The sequence below is a fragment of the Aplidium turbinatum genome, chromosome 17 (genome assembly GCF_918807975.1).
Source record: "Aplidium turbinatum chromosome 17, kaAplTurb1.1, whole genome shotgun sequence".
NCBI lineage: Eukaryota > Metazoa > Chordata > Ascidiacea > Aplousobranchia > Polyclinidae > Aplidium > Aplidium turbinatum.
Window position 1 is genome coordinate 13753918 of NC_137488.1, and position 22856 is coordinate 13776773.

Here is a 22856-nt window from a genome sequence, read left to right on the forward strand (position 1 = left end):
AGAAAATTTGAAAAATTTAATTAGGCTAAGTGGACGGGAAGGCGAATAAGCAAATTGTTATGTGCACCAAGCATGTCCTTATGTGTCCTGCAAAAGACACAGCCACATGGTCTTGAGCAATGTCAAATCGACACCCTCTTGAGCGTCGCAGGTTATTGGGTTCTTTCCGGTCTGCTATGCAGCCAGCCCTAGTCTACGTAAGTTCAAGCATTAGTACAATAGTAACCAAGAAAGTAATTTGTCGCAGAACTGGCAAAAATTTTATTCTTTTATACATTATTGTATGTTTTTTGCTTCAAAACTGACATTTTATTTCATTTTTTTCCTTTCTAATTTGAAATTGCTGCCTCAACTGTTGTACAAATGCGATACAAATGTCAACCAAAAATTGTTTAACGTTATCTGAAATCTCCAACATTCAGCCACATAGGCCTACCAATGGTTTCCAATTTTTTTTCAATAAATACACCATAGGTAATATTGATTCAAATAAGTTCAGTAACACTACTTTAAAACATAAAACTGCCATGTTATTCAAGTAAATATAAAGCAGTTAGGCCTACAATGAATTTAACTTTTTTATATGTACCTATTCATTACGATTACGACAGGAATCATTATATTCAGTAAAATTTTTTTTTTTTTTCAGAAAATTTTGAAAAATTACTTTGAATTTGGTTCATTCTAAGAGTATTTTCAGCAAAAATGTAGGTATGAATATTCCTGTAAAATGGTGTTGTCCGGTGGCATAGCAAAAGGATAAAATCATGTTTTCTTCGGCATTTTTCGGAAATAAAGCTACAAGTTTCTATGTTTTCTTTTAGCTAATTCCTGGCTGAGATATTTGAATGTTTGATATTGGCAGAACTCGCTCTTTGCAGTTAAGTTTAAAATTAGGCAAACTTTGTTTTAGAGACAAAGAAACTGAAACCATCATTCTCAATATCGTGACGTCACACACGTGCCAAAGGGGGTTGCAACCCCCAACCCCCTCCCTTGGCTACGCCACTGGGTATATTGGTATGCCCTGATTAATTTATGCACAATCCAACCTAACCTTTGTTTTGCTAAGGATTTTTACTTCAAAAATTTTTAAACCTCTCTGGCTGCATAATCTTGCTTAGGGCAATAACGTTGGGCCATAGATACTTGAGTTTGGCTCCGTGACAGTTTAATGTTCGAAACCCACTCTTGACACTCCAATATTGATTCCGACTCCAGATCAATGGTTGTTTTTGTACGTCTTTAATTGATGTTAAACAAACTTTTAAATCGAATTGTCTGCAATGGGCTACCAGGCTGAAAATGAGGTGTATAGTTTAGGCTGCTAAGGAAAAAGCGCGTGGACATCGCACAAGATCAGCTTGTTTTGAGCAAACTAGATTTATTCGAAAAAGTTGTAATAAAACATATACTTTAATCGCAATTAATATTTCAGAAAGTATGAAGATGTTATATTACAACACGTAAAACATTTGATGTCGCCTAAGAAAAGGTAAAACCGTAAATAACAAACTTGTTGAATGATGATTAATAATAATCGAAATTTTGTAAAGTACAAGTTTCACTTTTTCAACAAAAACTAACTTTCTAATTTTGAAATTGGTTCATCACGAAAAAGCAAATAAAACTATGAAAAATTTGGTCAAAGGAGGAAAAATAAATCAAAAAAGAAATGAGCTTGAGGAAAAGCACGAGTTGCGATCTTCTAGTGTTATTTTTGCATTTAGCAACGAAAAAGACATTGTGTTATTTCCAAAAAAAATGTTCATCAAAAAATAACTTTCCAGAAATGTGCAGGTGAACGAAAGTAGTAAGTAGTAGACCTATTTAAATATTTTCAGAGAACCTTGTAAACAGGACAAAATAAACATGGTAGAAGAAAACTGCAATAAATACAAACAAGAAGAAATGCAGATACACCAATTCCCGAAACTCGAAAAAAGCTGTTTTTGCGTAACTGATCAAAAAGAAAGAAACGTATAATAGAATTGGGGCCATGATATGTAACGTAAGTGTATCTCGTAGAAAGACAATCAATGAAACGTTTATGACAGAATGTTATATTGTTGATAAATTTTTCTTACACCTAGGTTATTATCGCAAACAGAAGTATTTTATTTGATTGTTAAAACAACCTTCTCTAGCACCAAATAGAACATTTACGTTACAAACATGATCACAATGCGTGTACTTTTTTCGGAAATTGTTTCATCCCGAAAAAGCAAATAAACTATAAAAGATTTGGTCAAAGTAGGAAAAATAAATCAAAAAAGAAATGAGCTTGAGGAAAAACACGAATTGCGATCTTCCAGTGTTACTTTTGCATTTAGCAACGAAAAAGACATTGTGTTATTTCCAAAAACAAAACTGCAAACACTTGTAACTACACAGGGTATGGATACTTTTTTATATATTCTTTTAGTTGAGCAGGTAAAGGAAGCTGCTCAACATTTTTGGGATCTTTCCATGAATCTAAATTCTTGTTGATTGCTGTACGACATAATTCTTGAAGGCTGCGGTTTTTCTTCTGATGAGGATGAGCTATCAAGACTTGAATCTCTTCTCTTCTTCCGTCTCGGCCCATCCAAGAACACCTGAACTGTGTATTATTGTCATAACTTGTTTCCGTACTGGCTTCAGTGTTGACATTTCCTCTGGCTGATGCTACTGAGTGTGAGTTGCTTTGTTCAGATGAAGCATTAGGTGAAGAATGAGTATTCAAGTATTCGGCTGAATTATTGTCTCTGTGAGTTAGGTAATCGGTGTAATGAAGTATCATCTGTATAACACATTGTTGATGTTCCCGATTATTCTTGTTAGAGTTGAGAGCAGAAAATCTCCGTGCATTTTGCTCATTCCGATCGGAGTCAAAGCGAAAGATCCCATTCTCGTACACGATCCGCATGCTTGTAGGACCTTGTCGTGTCATCATGGTCAAGCTGAAGAGGTATCTGAAAGCAAAAACTGCGTTTACTTTTGGGTCTGTTGCGTTGTGTTTAATATCTGAAAGCTCATAATTACCATACACAACAACTAAAATTTTACTATTAGGTAGATTTTGCATTTGCTTTTGCGTTTGCTTAACATAACTAATGCAGCGTGTAGATTGCACATGAGTCTGTCTAATGGGCTTCATTTTGTCTGTGTTTTCATCCCTCTTCACAGCCTAAACGTTTTGTTACACTGCTGCGAAGTAGCCTACAGCCGAAAATGCCTAAGTTGTTGCACGATTTTTATCATTCCTGAAAAACTGTAGCTTAAAAAATTGTTTCCTGTTACAGTGGTTGGTGGTATACAAAAATTGAATTTTTTGGAAATTTTAGGAAGTTGAAACAGATTTAACAACCAAAAGAAAAAACTGTTGATGTGTTTTCATGGAAAAGTTGCAACACCGTGCATTGTTCTCACTCTTTCATTATTCTTCCGTTTTCGTTTTATCCGAAATCATACCCTGTTGGTCAAACCACACTTTGTGTTGTAGATGCAACATTTTGAAGCTGTATGTTAGCTTTGTTTGATGGATTAAACTGTTTGTTATGAAGAGTTTTTCGACGCGACATTGGAAACCACATTTGCAAACCTTTCGATACAATGCAAATCAAGCGGTAAAATTAAGTAGCTTTACGGGGAATCCTTTGACAACAACTCGCAATATCAGGCGCTGGTCATGTCTGAAACGACGAAATAATTCCTTACATAGATGTTTTAACTACCTTGAAATTGCCGATATGGCGTAGCGGGAATGTGAGCGGATATTTCAAGTATTTCAAAGAACCCATTGGAAAACACATGACAACACATGTAAATCTTTCCGTGAAGAAGACTAAGCACTTTCTCACGCTTTTTATATCAACTGTTTGCTCTATGCCCAGGGGTCACTAAACTTTTTTGATAGCGGGCTGGATAAGTGAGATTAGCGAGGATGAAACGCAATTGTACAATAGTTGTAAGCCAAAACGAAAGCTTTGTCAATTTTGTTCAGAATCAACACCCTTGCCTGCCTATTCAAGTTGTCAGGCGACCCAATTGTGGATTACAATCGCCAAGTATAGAAGGTAAGGCCGAAAAAGAAGCGCAATGAAAACCTTGACTTGGCAATACACTTTTAGCTCTCTTGCGCATGACTTGTCAATTATATGTAAAAACTCCATTTCACCAAGTTTCGTGTTTCATCCGTTTTGTTTCACACAAATACAAGTGCCGTTTGGCGGGTCTGATCAGCTAACTAGGTGGACCTGATTCCGCCTCTGGGCCCTAGTTTGATGACCCTTTTTCTATGCCATGCTATGCTATGCTATGTTTATGCCACTGCTCGTAATGCTCAATCAAAAGGCAGGCTTCCTTGTAATACGATGAGAATTGGTTGTATCACATGACACGATCTTCGGGTTTCGACAAACTCGTTTGATGACAAGGATATGATACATCCTTATAACTAAAGAAGAAGTTTCTGGAACGTGGTTCTTTTTTGTATAGCGGTTGACAATTGATAGCATAAACTTGTAAGATTGAGAGAATGTGACATTTCAGACATCCTACTACATTTTTTGCATGTAAGTATCAGGGTATCAGGTGCGCTGTATTGTATTATGAAAGAATTTATGCTTCCAAGATGTTCATTGTGGGAAATTTTGCATCAATAAACTTTAAAAGTTTGGAGTCAGAATTGTGTTTCTGATCAATTTTAAGAGGCAGATTGTTTTTTTTTTGCCTTCCGTCTATTTCTTATAAACCTTCAACCACAAGGTATAAGCCTGGATACGACTAACGATAATAATAGTCTTGCGTCTATCAAATTAAAGATGCTATTATAGATTTATTTTCTGGAAGTGTTTGGGTTTGACGAGCACTTAAGAAATCCCACGTACCACAAAGACACGATTGGACGGTTTTCTGAAAAATATGACTATCATCTTCCTTCGCTGAAACAGTGCTTTTCTTGAAACCATAACAACACCTTGTTTGATAAATTCCATTATAGTGTCGTCACGGAAGAGTTACATAACGAAGCTTTTTGCAAACCCAGAAACAGATCGTGTTCGGAGTAACTTTAGGGAAACTGCGTATCCTAGGGAAAAGTCTTTTCAAACATTTGATACGAAAAAGAGCTGTCAAGTTATTCACCGTACAAATGTAAAGTCTATTATCTCATTGATAAAAATCATCTCTTGGCATAGAGAATTATTCCCACAATCAAATCAATCGCTGCATAGAGCTTAAGTCACATTGTTTTTACAATAAACATACTTTGGTGATTTGAGTGTTATTAATATGATTTTAATTTAGCTAAAGTCAGGTTATCGTTTTACATCGCTTCAACGTAAGAATGTAAACTTTTGTTGGCAGGAAAAAGTCGCAGAATGTGCTAAAATACCGAATTACTCAACTGTGTATGTGTTCATTTATTGTGGATGACATTAGTAGTAGTCTACATCGATTGTGAGCTGAAATTTGTTTCGGTAAAACTTTACAAACCTATTCTGAAGTATTCGTATTTTTTTACTTCTCATAAACAACTTTGTTGATGCTTAAATTTCAATTTTGGTTGCTCAGCTACTAGTAAAGCAGATAACATCTGGAGATAGGCTTTGCCACACATAATCCCGAAAAAATGGTTAAAATTTTTCTGAGTATTATCTGGTAGGTAAGAAAAACAATTTACTTTAACCAGCGTTTAAAAACACCATGATTCAGTGTAGAATTGAAGCTATGGCAACAGAGGAGAAGCCAGAGGAGAAGCGTAAATAACATTTCCATTAAACTTGCAATTTTCGGAAAAGTCTCGCCGTTCTGTTCCCGGAAACAGCCGCACCTGTCGGGTTGGTATATTGTGTGGAGTAACATAACTGATTGACCTTTTCGATGTAAAAGCGTATTCTTCTCAATAGGTCACGCCTTTCCACAACAAACCAAATATTTCGAAATTAGACGTTAGATTATGTTGTTTTCGTGTAAAATGTTGGGTTTTTGTGACGGGTTATTGCCAAGAGAGAATATAGCTCTCGCAGATCAACTTGCAGCCAAAGTTGTTTCCAAAGTAAAATTGGTGCAGAATGACAGCACTGTCACTGCCAATTCTACAAAAAGACATAGAAATTGACTGATACGTCTGTCAGTATGCACAATCGAACCTTCAAACGGCCAATTACCTACAAAACCTGCCATAGAATTGAATTTAAGGCCTACGTCATGCCTTACATAAGTATCACGTGACACAAAGCTCAACTTGACTTTTCTAGATTTCGACGAAACATTTAAGGCGATCAAATTGGCTTAAATTGGTCTGCGTTTCATTCACGAAATTGGATAAATAGTTTATAGAGAATATAAATGTTGTTACTGAAAACCAGAAAATTTAATCTGTTGATAATTTTTGAAAACGCTTTCTTAGGTCGGGTTTGTTAAAGCGAAATATTTGTGTGAATAAATAGAGGTTTACCTTTTATAATAACAAAAAACACAAATGCGGTGTATGTTAAATTGCATTCATTCCAGCGATCAAGCTTTATTACATTTCGATTTTCACTTTGGGCCAATACATTGTAAAAAAAATATTCTGGCCATTAATAGATTGTAGTCGTGTTCAGTTGTTACATCATGAATACGTCAGCGAATTCGTGACTGTGAGGTCAGTGTGCTGGTTGACAACATCAATAATAATAATCAAAGTCTAACAATCAACTTTTGTTAGATTGTTAATTTTAAGAGTCTGTGACAGAACCACGCCCGTTTTCAACATTTCCAAGTGATTATTGGTTTATTTCAAGGCGAGGTTTAAAGCAACTGAGTTACTAGAAACGCGTTGCTTTTCTATTTCTGCTAACTCACATTTCCGGCAAGTGAAGATTATACAGAAGAATAGAAACACTCTTTTCCGTCTTCAGGCTTGTGATTAAATTAGATTATTTTTAAGAAAATTTAATCGACTTTTTCTACGAAGTTGGAACATGATAACAGTGAAGCATATTTCGAAAATCAGAATCTTTTTATTTTTTACTGATTAATTTTTGACGTCCAGCTTACGATAAAGCAACATAAAAAGCGTAGGTTAGCTGAGATTATTCAACTCCACAAAAATAGCACAAAGTCGTATTAAAGCATATGAAACTGTTATCTCCAAGCACCAAGGTTAAAGTTTTTGTCCCTTGAACACAATAACAGTTTTATTGTTTGCACAATGCACATATTGATAGTAGTGATATACAATTAATTGTTTGTTCAGTGCGCGCTCTTTCTTGCATAGTTCTGCAAAAACCGTGTGCACTGATACATTTCAAAATGCTAATTTGCTCGTTCTCTTGTTTTTAACGTATTTATCACCCACAATAGACCTGTTGTTACATGATAAAATAGTAAAACCTAGTGGTTAAAATTGTTTTGATAAAATGAAATTATTTCAAGGACCGATGTGCTACACACAAGCTGCTTTTATAACTTATCTACTGTACATGCAATGTGGCACATTGAGCAACGCAACTTCCTTTAATGGTCCTAAAAAGTCTTCATATATTTTAACTCATATTCAAATATTCGTCTTTTGCTAAAAAAAAAATTGTCATGTACTATCTCGCGCAAAGACATGCATTGAAGCGATCGAGATAAAGATTTCTTCTAAGTTTGGTACTGCATTCCTTAAATTTTACTTGATCGTGTGATGATTGTTTTTACATTGACGTGGGCTGAAGCAGCGGCACTTCATCTTGCAAATTGATTTTGCAATCCAACTTTAAACAAATTTGGAAGAATTCTTTCTTGACAAAGGCTTAAACGCTGTTGACCGTCCTAGGTTTCTAAGAAGCATTGAAGCAAGTTTTAAAAGTCTAAAATTGTCGTCTTTGCTGAATTGGCACAGTTTAATGATTCTTTTTATGTGCTTCCTGCTTGCTTCGAACAGCTCAGGAAGCGAAAAAAGGGTACTTTTCAAAGCAGTTGTTACAGACATAAAATTACTATAATTCTTGTGACAACAGGTTTTGGCCACACTTTTTACTTATCATTGAAACTTCCCGATCGTTTTTTAATCATTTGGAAGGTGATCTGTAATGGCTCAGCCGCAGTCATACAAACAATTACTCAAATAAACATTCACATAATATCGGGTATGATGACTCGTTTTTTCGTTATCATTATGCTACTGGGAAGTGTTGAGGTAGTCATAGGTTAAATTAAGGTTAATAAACATGACTTCTTAGAGAAGGAGTTTCGAAGAAAATTTTACCACTGAATAAACATGTGTGGTTATCATACTACATCACCCGAGGCTACATGCAACTAATGCCCAACAGTAATAAAACTTGGGTATTTGTGAAAAATAGGCAAAAGCGTTTACCTTTGCTTACCTTTTACACTAATACCATTTATATTCTTCCTATGCCCCAACTAAACAATTTGCGTAGGATTGATATGTCCAGCTTGATTGAACATATCTATTTAAACATAATTATCTAAAATGCATATTATCTCACCTCTGTTCGCTGCTGACCCTTAGCAGAAAGGTTCCCACAGGTGTCCCGTGCAATAACTTTTGCGCTTCTTGGCCGGAAAGGTCTCCCCAATACCATGGACATTCTTCTACAGTCTCAAACACTTTAGCCAGTCTGCAGAGGTCGATGGCCGATTGGTTTTCATACACAAATTGCGACTTAAAATGTTGCCCGAGTTCGAAATACTCGTTCAGAGCATGAGTTGGTCTTCTTCTCAGTGGACTTTCAAAAGAGTTGAAAAAATTTCGGCTATGCGAGGCTTGATTGTTATTGAAAGTATTGTTGTCATAGGGAAGGCCAATTAAAAGTTTCTTTGAATGGCAATAAGCTATTAGTTTTGCGTAGGCTTTCGATGAAAGTTGAAAATGACCAGGAAATTTCTGTCCTTCATGCGCTCTGTCGTGAAGCTTGGTAACCTTATGTCGACCGTTAGCCTCACATGGATGACGTGTTGCCGAAGGTCTTCTGCAGCAGCACGACTGGTGGGATGATGGCGCAGCTGCACAAATGTTTTGTAAATGGGGAAGAAAAACAACAGTTGGAGCCATGGCCGTCTTTTCTCGATAAAACTGACGACTTGAATCAAAATTAGAAAAACAGTTTTCTTGACTTTCAAACGAATCTAGAAAGAAAAAACAACAACATAAAAGTGATGTAGGTTAGTAATAATTACTTTGTAACAAAAAATTGCATTCAATTTGTGGAAATAAAAACGGGGGGCCAAACAAATTTGCTCATCAAGCACCGTGCGTAACTAGTCTTTTCATTGTGTTTATCTGACACGATTCCTTGTCCATGAATTACCTTCTTGCTGGTTGTTTTAGTAAATTATATCATTCTTTCTGTGTAAATTTTCAAACTAAATTTTATTAACCATTTACTACACAATACCGGCAGCTGTTTTTTATAGTCTTTTACAGTTTTGTAGTCAGTTGATAATATCTTCTTTGACCTTGATTTAACATATTGTATAGTGCTGCAGAAATCAAGGAAGGTCTGCTGTAATTGTACTCAGGCAAACTGAACTACACTTCGCTGTAATTTTATATCAAAGTAAAATGTAGGTTTCTCCTGTTGCGTAGATCGAAACACTTTTGTTTGAAAGCCCTCACTCATCTGCAAAAGGCTGTTATTTTCTGTAAACGCCTTTGCGGATCAATAGACTGGCTATCAGAGCCAGTCACTCACTGCTGCTTGTACAAGTTCTTGAGACAAAATGCCAAGTAACAATGCGAGCGTTCTACAAAATCGATAAGCGATGACGTGTGGGGTAGCGAGCGATGCAGAGAACATTATTCACTAACGCGAATAGGTGAGCATGAGTCATCATACACAGCTGCTTCTAGAAACTCACTAAAATTTTGTAGAAAGCAAGTTACAGCAAATGTTATCGTAGAATATTAGTTACCAATACTAAAACACTAAAGAAAAACTCTTGCTTGACTTTGAGAAAGAAAAACAAGTCAAGCTATGACTTTTATACCTGCAACACTGGCCATATCTGCCCAATTAATCGCCTTTCTTTGAGAACACTCCTTTAAATAAATCTGACTGAACTGCGGACCTGGCTTTAAATGTTCCAAGAAGGCACTTGGTCTTCTACTGAAAACTTTAATTGCTTAACTGTCGCTTCATAGAAAATGCTGGCTTATAAAAAGTGGAAATCTGAAAACGCGAAATATCACCACCAGCTTATGTCCTGGCAGCTCGTTTTACATCATATGTTAATTAATAACCTTTTTATTGGAGATACCAATAAAAGCATGACATCATGTCTGTAGGTTCTTAAAATAAACCGCCGGCAATTCGATCATTGGTTTATCCGGTAGAAAGGATGGTTGAAGGGGTTTTATATGACAACTATTCATTGTTTATTGTTGTAAAACTGCAAGTATATTTTTGTTGCTTATTGGCAATACCTCCGAAAATTGTTTTCTGAACAAATGCAACAAAATGCTTAAATTAAGCATCACCACAAAACTATTCCCTTTAAAAACACGTAGCTTGCCTGCAAACTACGTTTCATTAAAATTTTCCTGGTTACAACAATCTAAGAAATAACATCACAGCAATCATTTAATAATCTTGAACTCTCTAACGAGGACACGGAAATTTCCTTTAACCACTGCACTAGCTAGCTGCAAGTTATGTAATCTTGGAACCTAACGTATTATGTGCTACTGCAGTAGGCTACTGTATAGCATGTATTGTATGTTACACTGCACTACATTTACATTACATCAGCCTATTTACTATAAATATTAACTTTGCATAATTTTTTTTTGCCAATACCGCTTATTTATTTCTCTAAACTTTTTCAATGGAAGTACCGATGACGTAATTACGTACATAATATTTGCAAACACGTCACGCCATTCTTAGAATCAAATGCGTGACGATAATGTTGATTTGTGACGTAGTGCGAAGGATGGAATTTTTATTTTTTCTACACAAAACTTTTCTGTTCTCGTTAGCGTTGACTTCTATTGGTTGAATTATTTTTTTTAGTATTTGCCAGCGTAGGCGATAAACGCAATGCTATATCTGTGCCGTGTTTTGGCCACAGGGGTACGGGGTCAAGCTAACAATTAGAGCTTTTCACAACCCATCTTTTGTGTGGAGCTTAATTTGTCACAGTTTTTCAAAGCTGATAAGTTGCTTTTAGTAGAAAACCAAACAAACGATTTCGCTATTTTGGTCGTTAAAGCTGCAGGTTAACAGTGGAAAGCCAACAATTTGTGTTAAAGCTTCAAAGTTTTTTCTTTTGTCGTCTTGCAATAAACTATAGTATTTCAAATATTTTAATAAGTAGATGGTGTATTCAGTTTCTGTTAAAATAACATTTACTATTTGAGTGTTGAAACCACAAAGTTTAGCAAGACGAATAAGCTAAATCACTGTGCATGAACGATAAACTGTGTGAATAGCAGTTCGGATAGCAGTTCTGCTTACAGTACAACCTCATGAAATATTTATTGATTGATTGTAAGAATTCATATGTTAGGTTTGAGAAAATCTCTTCTGCAGTTTAATCTTGGCGGTTTTCCCATTCTTGTAGAAACTCTAAACCATGGACACAGGACCAGTCACTAAGGTTGACGGAATAAAGTTTCCGCTCTTTAAGTGCTGTTGCCTGTAACATATTCCATCCACTATGTGTCGCTAATTGGAAAGCTGTTCTTTTGAAGTGCGTTTCCCAAGTGAATTGAACCATCAAAAACACCCCGAGAATTAAACCATTTTCTTAATCTTGCCAGTTTTTTGTTTGCAGAACCGGATGCTCAAACACTGAGCAACTCGCATGCTGCAAATGATGATACCCTCGAAACGATTTTCATCTTTTGGAAACATAATGTCGAAAAACAACATCATCCCAACGCTTCTTACAAAACATTATACAAACCACAAATCAGATTCTGCGTTTTCTAAAAAAAATTGTGTGGCTTGTAGGCTAGTTAAAGAAATTATTGTTTTTAAACAAACGCAGTGATTTCCAAGGTACAAAGTTTGTAATGCTAAAAAATTTCAAATTTTAACTGACAACATACCAAATTTCGACAAAGGCTGCTGCTGTTATTTTGGTTTATCATACATCAACTAGTACATTTAGAGCATTCCGGTTTTAAAAATTGTTTAATTCAACTTAGAATTGACAAATTAACTCGCCAATCGCCAAGACAAAAATGCAACGTTCCACAAATTCGTATAGCTCATTGTTTCGTGTTGTCTTATCATATTTTTTAAATTGAAAATAAAAAAGTTAAAATTAAACCTTAACACAGGCATTTAGAGTTTAATAATAATTTACTAATAATGTACTCAGCTGCGCCTCTACATCTACACTGACACGCTTTGTAAAACGCTGAGAAGCAACGCATATCTGCGATGGATACAGGGCTATATAAAAGCACACATTATCATCATTATTAATCACCATGCATTTATTTATCATTTAACAAGCAATCGATTCTAATTACCTCGGAAAGCTGCAAAACATTTCGTGTCTTCCAGGTGACGTTTACAAGCTCTTGGGGTGCGTGGCTCCCTTTCCTTAGCTGAAGAGCTAAACGCATCGGCATGGCAGTGACAATTAGACCATGGCTTTGTATTGTGGCTACAGCTTCTTTCATCTTGCGATATACTTGGGATGCTGAGAATCCTTGTGAAGCAGTTCTCGTCTCGAATAGTGAATGAAATCGTAGGATATCTTAACTTTTCTGAAATACCGGCGTGGTTAGGGCATTCGCACGTATGTGGAGCAACCGGAAGCTGATCGGAAAGTTGAAATTTCGTAGCTGTGCAGTGAGGTGAGGTTTTACAGCAGTTTAAACATTCTTGATTGTGCCGAGCACAGTGAGATAGATCGCACTCTTCAAGGGTATTAAAATGTCTAGGAATATCCTGATGTTGGCACCGACATGTATGGTGAAAGTGACAGCTGTGTACATTGTTGCTGCACTTGTTCAAACGACAGACTTGCCTGGCTTTTTCTGGATTTTCACCGACCAGTGATTGTGAAAAATCATTGTATTGAGGGTCATTTGACACCCATCCCCAATCGTAATCTCTACGAAATTGGTGGTCTCTTGTGCTATTACTCTCTGACGAAGATGGTTTGTTTTTTAGCGATTGTAAGAAGTGTTGTTGGTGTACACAAATCCCCAATTTTAGTTTAGTTTCCTTGTGACTAACAGCTCTTCTTTGCAGATGCTCATCTTGACAAAACACTAGAGAAGGCTGCTGAAGAAAAGCACAGTTTGTGGAACTTTCCTCTGAGTGTTTCTTTGGTGTGTGCACATCTACAATTCTTAATGAAATATCTTGTTCGTGGTCACGCTGAATCCGATGAAAGGAACCCTTGCTCTGGTGGGTCGCTTTTCTCTTTTTCAGCTCCGTTTCTTCTCTGTCCCAGACGTCCGCTTGGGATGTTTGAAGTATCACTTTTGATGTAGTGTTTTCTCTTGCATGAATGCGTTCATCTTCTGTAACTGCGTTGTCTTCGAGAGAGTTTGAAGAAGATGACATTACATTTGTAAAATCATGATCTGTAAATTCCATAGCATCATCTGCAATTTCAGGTATCATGTCATCTACGAAGTGTGGATACGAGTCAGAGAGCAATAAATCTGTTTCTGCAGTTTTTCTTTCGTTGTCCTTTTTGGCTTTAATGAAAGGCTTTGCTTGAACTAGTGCAGATTCCAAAGTTTGTATGGTTGCATTGGAGATATTTGCCGGTTCAAGGGTTACTTCTATGGCACGATCAACGTCACTTGAAATATTATTCTGCCCTGTTTCAACAATTAGTTCTCCTTCCTTTTTGAGACTCTCATTTTCTTCACTTTCTGAACAGTTTTCTTCCGACTGACCGTTGATGCTTCTGCAGTAGTAGTTTTGCGTTGCAGTAGAGCGCTGTGACAGCAAAGATGGCAAAGCACTCCTTTTTCGTTTCTTCTAAACATAATGAGTTTATTAATCAATTTACTTAATAAGCACAAGGTTTTCCAAACTAAGACAATAACTGGTAGCTCATTTTGCCTATTTTTGTATTATCGTGCTCGAAAACGAAAAACAAGTATCATTTACATATAAAATATAAGATGTACCAACAAACAGAAAAGACGAATGTTTACAGCAAAACCACTCGGGGTTAAAAACGTGCATGAATTTTGTGCAGTATGGGAAACATATTTTCAACTAACACGGTCACACGTCATTACAGCTATCTCATATTAGTGTCGTAAAACATAGGTTGTGATAGTGTATTATTCTTTAATATTTCTTTTTAAAATATTTTTCCTGTAGGCTTGAAAAGAGCTGTATGACATGCCGAAAACGTTAGCTTATTGTTTTGTTTTTTGTTTTCGTAATGTTAAATGTAGTGTTGTTGCTGGGTTATGTCTGTTTATGGTGTAAAACATAGGGTTATGAAACAACCAAAACACAACCTTTAATTTACCTGCTTACAAAATGTTGTGATTACATCGACATAGAAAGCAAAGTACAATATTAACTTTTCCACTGATTCAAAACGTTGCTGTATACTATAGCTTCAATAAACTAAACATGTCATTAACTGATGCAGTCAATCCAACAAATCATTTGGTCTAATGCCCACATCATTTGGTCTAATGCCAACCAAAGCATAAATGAAGCTCACGGAACGTAAAACAAGCGTTATTATATCGTTTGTAAAACAACCCGAAATATATCAAAACATTAATTTCAATTCAACAAATTGTTGCAGCTACAATATCTAATTCTAGGCTAATGACGTCATCTTGGCATAGCCATATTGTTAAGTTTTAATATATGCCGTTATAGATGTCTTGGCGAACATAGGCTAAGCGAATAGTTGCCTTGCTTAAAGAAGCACTTTTCTACAGAGATTTTGTTCTTGAAAATGGTTTTGAAAATATTTTGTTAAATCACCTTTTAATCTGGCCTTGGAATTCCTGAAATATCTCCAGTTTATCAAACCCAGCACAAACTCTGACTTGATATCTAATTGCTGTTGTAACATGCAACTATCAACGTTTTTTTTTTCAAATAATGATTAGGTGTTAAATGCCTTTTGTATGGTTGTGATGTGGGCTACAGCTCGCGAAAAAAATGTTTGACTTTCCTTGTTTTCCACATGAAATCTTTCTTGAAATAGCCCGCATTTTTTAGAAATTGACCGTAACTCTATTTATCGAAACGTGAATTCAGAGAAATGTAAACAGCCTCTATTTGTGCAATGTCAACAGCGTTGTGCAGCTTGAGTGATCTTGCTGCCGAGTACTTACTGCGTGTGCCCACTTGCCGGTGCTGTATATGAAATAAAGTACTGTAACTGGGAGGCATTTACGAGAATTGTCGTCAATTGTATTTGACTCCGTTTTCAAGTGATTACTGGTCTGGCAACGCTATATTTATTCTTTGCCATTTATGTATGAACAAGGCCACAGAAATAGATCAAACAAAAAACTTTGCAAGTAATTTTAAAATTTGGGTGGTTGTTAGGCAAGGGTAGGGTACAAAGGAATTGCTTATTCGCTTGCCTAAAATAAGAAATTCACAAAAAGGTTGTGAGAAATCAATGCTATCATTTTTTGATCCATTATTCTAAAGCAAAGTGCTTTCCCAAATGTTGGAGCTTTTTGGTGTTAACACCATTAGTCTGAACATGCAGCCACGCTTTCGTTTACACACCTCCGTGAATAACGCTGTTTCTATTATTCTAGAATATGTCGTCGATGGTATAAAGATTTACTTCGAGCAAAAACTTTAGAGTTTTACGGCATTTAATGATTCGTTGAAGTTTTAGATTTGTGATCGCCCATAGAGGAATTGCCTTAGTAGTGCCCGATCTTTTCTATGACTTTAGCATCTGTTCAATAATTCTAGAATAACCTCATGAAACAACATCTTTATGATTGTGAATGGAAAAGTAGTCTATCTCCTAAGGCGATTTGACCAAAAGATAAACAATTTTTCATGGAATTTCAATCAACGATTTTTATTTTAATCTTTTCAAAGTGATTCTAGCAGCGCATAATAGGCTATGTGACAAAAGTAAATAATTTTTGATCTTATGAAAGGGGCATTCGTGGAAAAGTCAATAAAGCAAAAAACAGTTCGTTTGTTTATATTTTTACTCTCATATTTATCATATTATGAGCATTGCGAGTATAGGCTATAGTTAGAAAAGAAAACAAATTTGATAAACATACATCCACATTTTTCAGTCTAGTTTGAAAACAATAAGTTAGAGCGGCCATCTCCAACTCACCCTTCGTTCACTTGCACTGGAGTTTCCCTTTGATCCTTTCCCTAAAAGGCGGCGCAGTTTCTCATTCATTTTTTCTTGTCTCGTTTTCTTTTTAGAATCATTGTTCAAACATAAAACGTTAAATGATTTCAACAAACAATAACCCACATATGGTCGACACCTTCAAATGCAGTTACATTACTTACAGTAGGTGCAGTAAATTACATGCACATGCTACATCTATCTTCATTTTTGTAATAAGCTGTTTAATTAGCTTTGTAAAAACACTCGTATGTTTTCTTGTTTCAAAGTTACATTTTAAAATTTACAAGCAAGCGGGAGTTTAAGGTGGAATTTAAAACACAATGCTCTGATGGACATTCATAACTACGTAAAACGACTGAACTTGCACTTTCATTGGAAAATAAATACAAGCTATATTGTTACATGCTAACAAACATAATTCTGTAAAGTTATAGGCCTACCAAATGCCTGTCGTTTGATTACAGCAACGTAATAGATTTTTTTTAAAGACGCAAGTTTAGAGCAAGGGAGAAAATGGGCTTGTTTGACGGAGGAGAGACAATAAAGAAACTAACAGCTTCCAAAGATTATTAAGCTCACCTCAGGCTGAAATAATTTTTGCATAAGCGACAACCCTTTTGTAAAATACGATAGAATATGTGTAACCTCATGTGTTTAGCTTATATTTTACCTGATATTAAAAATATCAAAATGCGAGGTTGCATAAGCATTAGTTCTTAACCGATGTTTTTGAAATACTACAACTGTCTGTTTCCATCCTTATGCTGCATTAACTCCATGTTGTCAAGCGACACAAATCTTTTGTCGAGAAAATAAACGAAAAATACCAATTGCAATAAAAAGCTTTGATTAGCGTCTTTCGTTGTGTTGCTTACACCTCACTCTATATCAGAATATTCTAGCTCATACTTGTGTTAAACGTCATTTTCCTGAGTATCAGTCAGCTCTAACAAAGACTTGATTCATCTTTTAAAACCGAAGCCTTCTTGTAAGGTTGCCAAGAATGAAGGCTGGATAATAAAATATTTCCTGGAAATTTCTCGACAGCAAAACGCTCTGTTTTTGTTGTACGGATAACGAATGAGTGTTATCGACAGAGCAAATCTAGCTTGTTGGTCATTCTGCACCTTAGTTTAAAATTCCAGTTAAGCCTTTGACAACACTCAGCGCTTTGACTAACGCAGGATACCTGTAACTCAACGATCAAGGACATCACAAAAGACAGTTCAGTTTTACTGATTGGTGACCAAGTTCAGGTGTTGGTACATGCAGCAAATCTCATTGAAAAAAATTAACTTCAATCTTTTGCTTTGCCGTTCATCTCAACATATGGAGCTTTTTATCAAAATCTCGAATTGTAAACAATAAATGATTTTTCGCTATTTCTGCCACGTGGTGGTGCATTTGCACATAATGCAACGTTTTTGAATCACTGAACCGGTTTCGTCCAGGACCTAAATCCGATGTCAAACTGTTAAGGACTACATTGCATACTTTGCTAGCAATCTACTACTTTGCACTATCCCTGTAAATCATTAATGAAACGGCGCAAAAGCCACTCGTTTTTGCTTTCAGCGTGCGACATGTCAATAACTAATTACAACTTATAGGCTACTCATATTCAACGGATTTCCTGCATGTTGATCACATCACTTCTGCTTGAGATGAATCTTGTTAAAGGTATGGAGCACGGCCGTGGTATGTCCCAATCTCAGACCTTACGTAACGGATTTCCCTCGGGCAAAAACGTAATTATTTCTTGCGTATATTTTGGTGAAGATGCCAACCGAAAAGTTTGCATAACTACAAGCAAAAAAATGGTATCACCGCTTGAAAAGGATCTTCTCATATTTTGTGCAAGTGATACAGATTGAACAACTTGAAAAGTTAGGCACCTTTTTTGTGCAAAATATTTTTCGGTTATGCTACATATTTTATCTGCTCAAGTCTCCTTAGAAATACGGAATCAATAACCTGTTTGTTGTATACGAAGTACGTCTGTTGTGACAAAACGATAAAAGATCATTTGGCGGTTATCTTTGAGAACTTTGCGAGTCATTCACATAAAGAAAACTATGTTTGTATATAGATCATTGGTGAATTTCGTATTTTGAGTTTGGTTTAGGCTTCATGGAAAAATCGTGGCAAAACATGTTTAGTTCTTTTTTTTAACCCAGCTTTAAATTTCTCAGAAATTCTAGTTATATAACATCAGAAATAAGTGAAAATTTTGCTGTTAATCCATCCATACTTGAATAAAACGTCAGTTATAACGCTAGGATTGTACAAATAATTTGTTGAATTTGACCACAAGTGAGTTTTTTTGTTTTAAATTATTAATGAGAATTGAAAAGCTTTTCAAACAAAACCTGCACCAAAAAAATGCAAACTTTTAAGGTCACCTTTGCCATGAAACCACTTTTTTAGACTTAACCTTTAATTTAACCTTTTTATTGCACGCTTGGAACTTTGTAGCCTACAGTTTTTAAACACAGACTGGTAGGAAGTATTATCTGATCAGCTTTCTTTTGTGGTTGTAAAAGTTCAGTTTTGAAAAATATTTCACATAGCACATGCAATCCATAATAAAAAAAGCATGGATGACCAAGAAAATGGTTGAGCAAAAGAACGAGTAAGTTATTGCAATTGATTTACATGATGTGTGGATGAATTGCAGTAAGAGTCCATTTAGCCGGAGTGCTAAATTCAAGTTAGAGCATGTAACCTGCAATCCCTGCATGTTATTTTAAACCTTTAAAATAAGATGCCTAATATAATCTTTGGAGTGATAAACTGGTTTCAAATATTGTTAGTTCTCTTTTAAGTTATGCAATGTACGTAATGCACTGGCAAATGACAAAGTGTGGCTAACGTACGTAATTCGCTTTGATATATTTAGTCGTTATTTGTTACATCAAAATGTTAGTTGCCGCTTCTACATTTTTCTAGACCTCTGCTATGTTTGGCACACATTGCGTTTCGTTGTGATGGTGGTTAGAAATAAAAAAACTGAACTGATTGCAATGATGTAAGTTAGGAATTAAAACAAGGAATTGTTGCTGTTGGCGGAAAGTTAAACAAAGTTCGCGAATTAAAGTAATTTCACCAACGGCTGTGGTTAAAGAAACAACCCACATTCAAAAAGCCTTAAAACTGAAACAAGGTAAATTTTTTTTTTAAATAGATCACGTAAATAAAACTCAGTTTGTTGTTACCCTTTAGATCAAGGGTTCCCTACCTTTTTACGATCTCGTACCACTTGGACGCTCTGTACTGCCAAGCGTACCACTTCTTGCAGAACAACTAATTTGATCGAATCATATTTTATTCAGAAGAATAATAGTTCCTTGTTGATATGACCTGTATTTTGAAGATCGTAACGATACGAAGCAACAGGAATAGGTACATAACAATAAGAATAGGCTTCGGGAATTTGTTTTTTGTAAATATAACCAGATAAACAAAATATAAAGTTGTGAATCCAGGTTTTTGTGAAAAAACGGAAGCTACCCGCGTACCACCTGAAAAACCTTCGCGTACCACAGGTTGGGAACCCCCTGCTTTAGATGCTGTGAGCATAGCGCTTTTCCGCAATTCAGAAATAAATTTAAACATTTGATCATGAATACGGTTGTGGTTTTATTCCGCTTGCTCAACCCAGCACCTGTTAAACCAGAGAGCTTATAATAAGATGACGTCATGTATGAAATCTTATGAGCATTAACAAAGCAGTGGTTTTCTGAAGTAGCTTATAACTGGGTGATATATTAATGAATTTTTAATATAGGCTAACACTTGTATTAAAATTAGCATATAGATATTTATAAAATTATCTTGATAGAAATTAAGCTTTTGAGCCAACTGAATATGTAATTAAAAACTGTTTTCGACATGTCAGTGAATGCATTGCAACGCAATGAAAACTCTAATGTGAACATTGACGAGTCAATTTTTGTTATCAGTAAGACAAGACTTTACTGCTTTTCCAACTTACGTACTTTTACAGTTTAAAATAGTTTCACAATAAGCAAGACCTTTACAGCAATATGTTTTGAGCTATTTTCATGAATTTAATAATGCAACTTTTTTTTATTTTGTAATGAAATTTTTAACTGCAACTTTTTCCAAATGATTTGTGACAAAACCAAGAGAATTAAAGAAAATGTTTTGTTTTCGTCTTTTAACCAATCAAGTTGGGGAAACTTGTATTGGAATCACCGGTTTAAACATAATAAAGATCAAAAAGTGATTATAGACATGTCCCAACCAAACATTACTGAAGCATTAGATGCAAGTACAGTATTACTATTTCAACTAACTTGTGTTGTGTAAAGTATCAGCAATGTATGCTGGGAAAACAATCATCAACCTTCAACCAACAATGCGTAGAAACATTTGGCATCGTATGTGAATAATCCACATAAATACCTACGGTTTTAAATGCTCGTGCATAACTGGAACTCTTTTCTACAACTTTCCTTAAAAATAAGTGCAATTTTCTTGCTTTTTTTGGTGCAACAAAAACTTGCTCTAGTCATTAGTAATTTGAAAAGTTGCGCCCACTACTAATCAACTTCATTAGAAGTATCGGTAACCACCACTCTGTAAAAATCAAGATTGTTACACTTCGATGCTTTTTACTAAAATTGTTTTGTGTTGTGTTTTAACTTTGGACGCAGTGTTTCTCAAACTTAAAAAACTTTGTATAACGGTTTCCTTACGACAATTTGGATAGCCACTGTACGATAGAATCAATAAAACACGTACAAAGCAAGAATTTCAATCAATCATTTAAACCACATGCAGATCACGCCACAGCAAGATGGCTGCGGTCAGTTGAATGCTCACTTGCTCTTGCTTTGCTCAACACGACGTTTATGCCGTGAGTCACATTCAATCTTCTCTGTAGCATGTTGAATTGATAGCGAGTGATGTAATTATCTTGTAAATCACAATTACTAGTAGGTCAGTACTACAACTTCAACCCTTACACCTGGGACCTTGCACTAGAACCCATAAATACCCAGCAGCGTCAACTCAAGCTTTATTTTATTACTTTTTACTTCTTTCTCGTTTGATCCCTTAGGACCCAGGGTCTGTCTATTCTATTACCATCTCAATTTGTCAATGCTTTCCTGATGTACGCTGAGAATTCACTAGAACTACTGCACTGAAATTTCACACTACACGAAGAATGTGACACTACACAAAAAAACTATTCCAAAAACTCGCTGGAAACCACCCGTCGAATCTTTTTTTCCGAGGGAAAGTTTAAACTTTTTAAATTAATCTGTTTTCACTGCATCATTTTCTAAGTAACATTTCGCTTTCGACTTTTCATGAGTTACATCTGTGAGTAATGAAAAAAATTAAGACTTAAAGCAGTCTCGATTTTTTTGCAAATATTTAGCCTGGTTTGGTTTCAGTTTACAACTTTGTGCAACGGTCGCAGACAATGCTGTGCTTGAAATACAATCACGTGCAATAGCATCGCTGAAATACAGTAAGATTAGAATTTATTGTTTGCAAAGGGGCTCTGCATCCAACGACATTTCCTAGCTCTCCCCTAGCGTTAGTCAATCGGTGACCTTACTTTAGTAATCACGGTGAATTTTCTGATAATAACTCAACTTAAACATGTTTGAATGTTTTACAAAATATTAATTTGACAAAGGTTTTGTTTTGTTTATAAATATTGCTTCTGGCTTCACCAGTTAATCCTGCGATCCGAAGCACGTTATTCCTGTTATAATTAGTTTTCTTGCATAGAAATTGCAACAAAATAGTTAAGCCGGATCACATCAAGCGGTGCTGTAATCAGACAGCACACACTTCTCTATAAATAAATAAACCACGTCACTAAAAAATAAAAAACAACTTTCTCCTTTCTACCAGCCACTTCGTTTGTTTTTCTCAATTACTTACGACAAACAAATATTTTCCAACTAATGCAATTGCCATTTGGATGATCACAGGGGTAGAATGAAAACTGATGAATTAATTGCATGTGCCCGGTCCATAGCATAGAAACAACAACGTATCAACAAAATAGTCTGCCGTACACTTGGGAGTAAAATCATCTACCTGGTAATCCTATTTCTTACATGTTTATTCGAGAAGACATAAAGAACTTTAGAAAGTACACCGTGAAAACAGCACTTGGGCTAGCCTATTATATTTAGTGACAAGAACTTGAATACATCCTATTATAAAACGAATGTTTATTATTTTCTTTTTTCCAGGTTTCCATATTTCTAATCAACTTCTCAAAACATAGGTTACTGATTACTGAAGTCTACATTCAGCACATTCTGCTTGCTGTTTGGGTTCTGTACATCCATCGCTGCTACCTGTCGTCTGTTTTCTCGCATCTGCGATCACAGTGTAGGCTACTGTATGTTATCGCAATGGGCGTAAATAAAAGCATGATGATTATTATTATTGTTGTTGTAAACAGACTGTAACTCAAATCAAACATATTCTGGCCCACAAAGGGTTTTAACTCTTTTTTACATTGATTCAATATTTGCAAACGTTGAATCAACGTAAAACAATTGTTTTGAATAGGAGAAATT

General features: G+C 35.6%; 1 protein-coding gene across 1 annotated transcript; it reads right to left on the bottom strand.

The window, feature by feature from the left end:
* Positions 1–1370: 1370 nt before the first annotated feature.
* LOC145786477 (uncharacterized) lies at positions 1371–16384 on the bottom strand. Its single transcript, XM_082598142.1, has 4 exons — positions 16258–16384; positions 12464–13937; positions 8469–9108; positions 1371–2954 (listed from the first exon to the last, which is right to left on the bottom strand). Exons 1-4 carry the CDS (start codon positions 16324–16326, stop codon positions 2387–2389), a joined length of 2751 nt encoding a protein of 916 aa, XP_082454268.1. The 5' UTR covers positions 16327–16384; the 3' UTR covers positions 1371–2386.
* Positions 16385–22856: the final 6472 nt, after the last annotated feature.

Bases quoted from the DNA above. Each gene is read 5' to 3' on its own strand.
- LOC145786477 (XM_082598142.1), bottom strand. From the start codon at position 16,326: ATGAATGAGAAACTGCGCCGCCTTTTAGGGAAAGGATCAAAGGGAAAC. The intron at 13,938-16,257 runs GTGAGTTGGAGA...CATTATGTTTAG, and splicing joins CCAGTGCAAGTGAACGAAGG to AAGAAACGAAAAAGGAGTGC. The intron at 2,955-8,468 runs GTGAGATAATAT...TTTTGCTTTCAG, and splicing joins AGGGTCAGCAGCGAACAGAG to ATACCTCTTCAGCTTGACCA.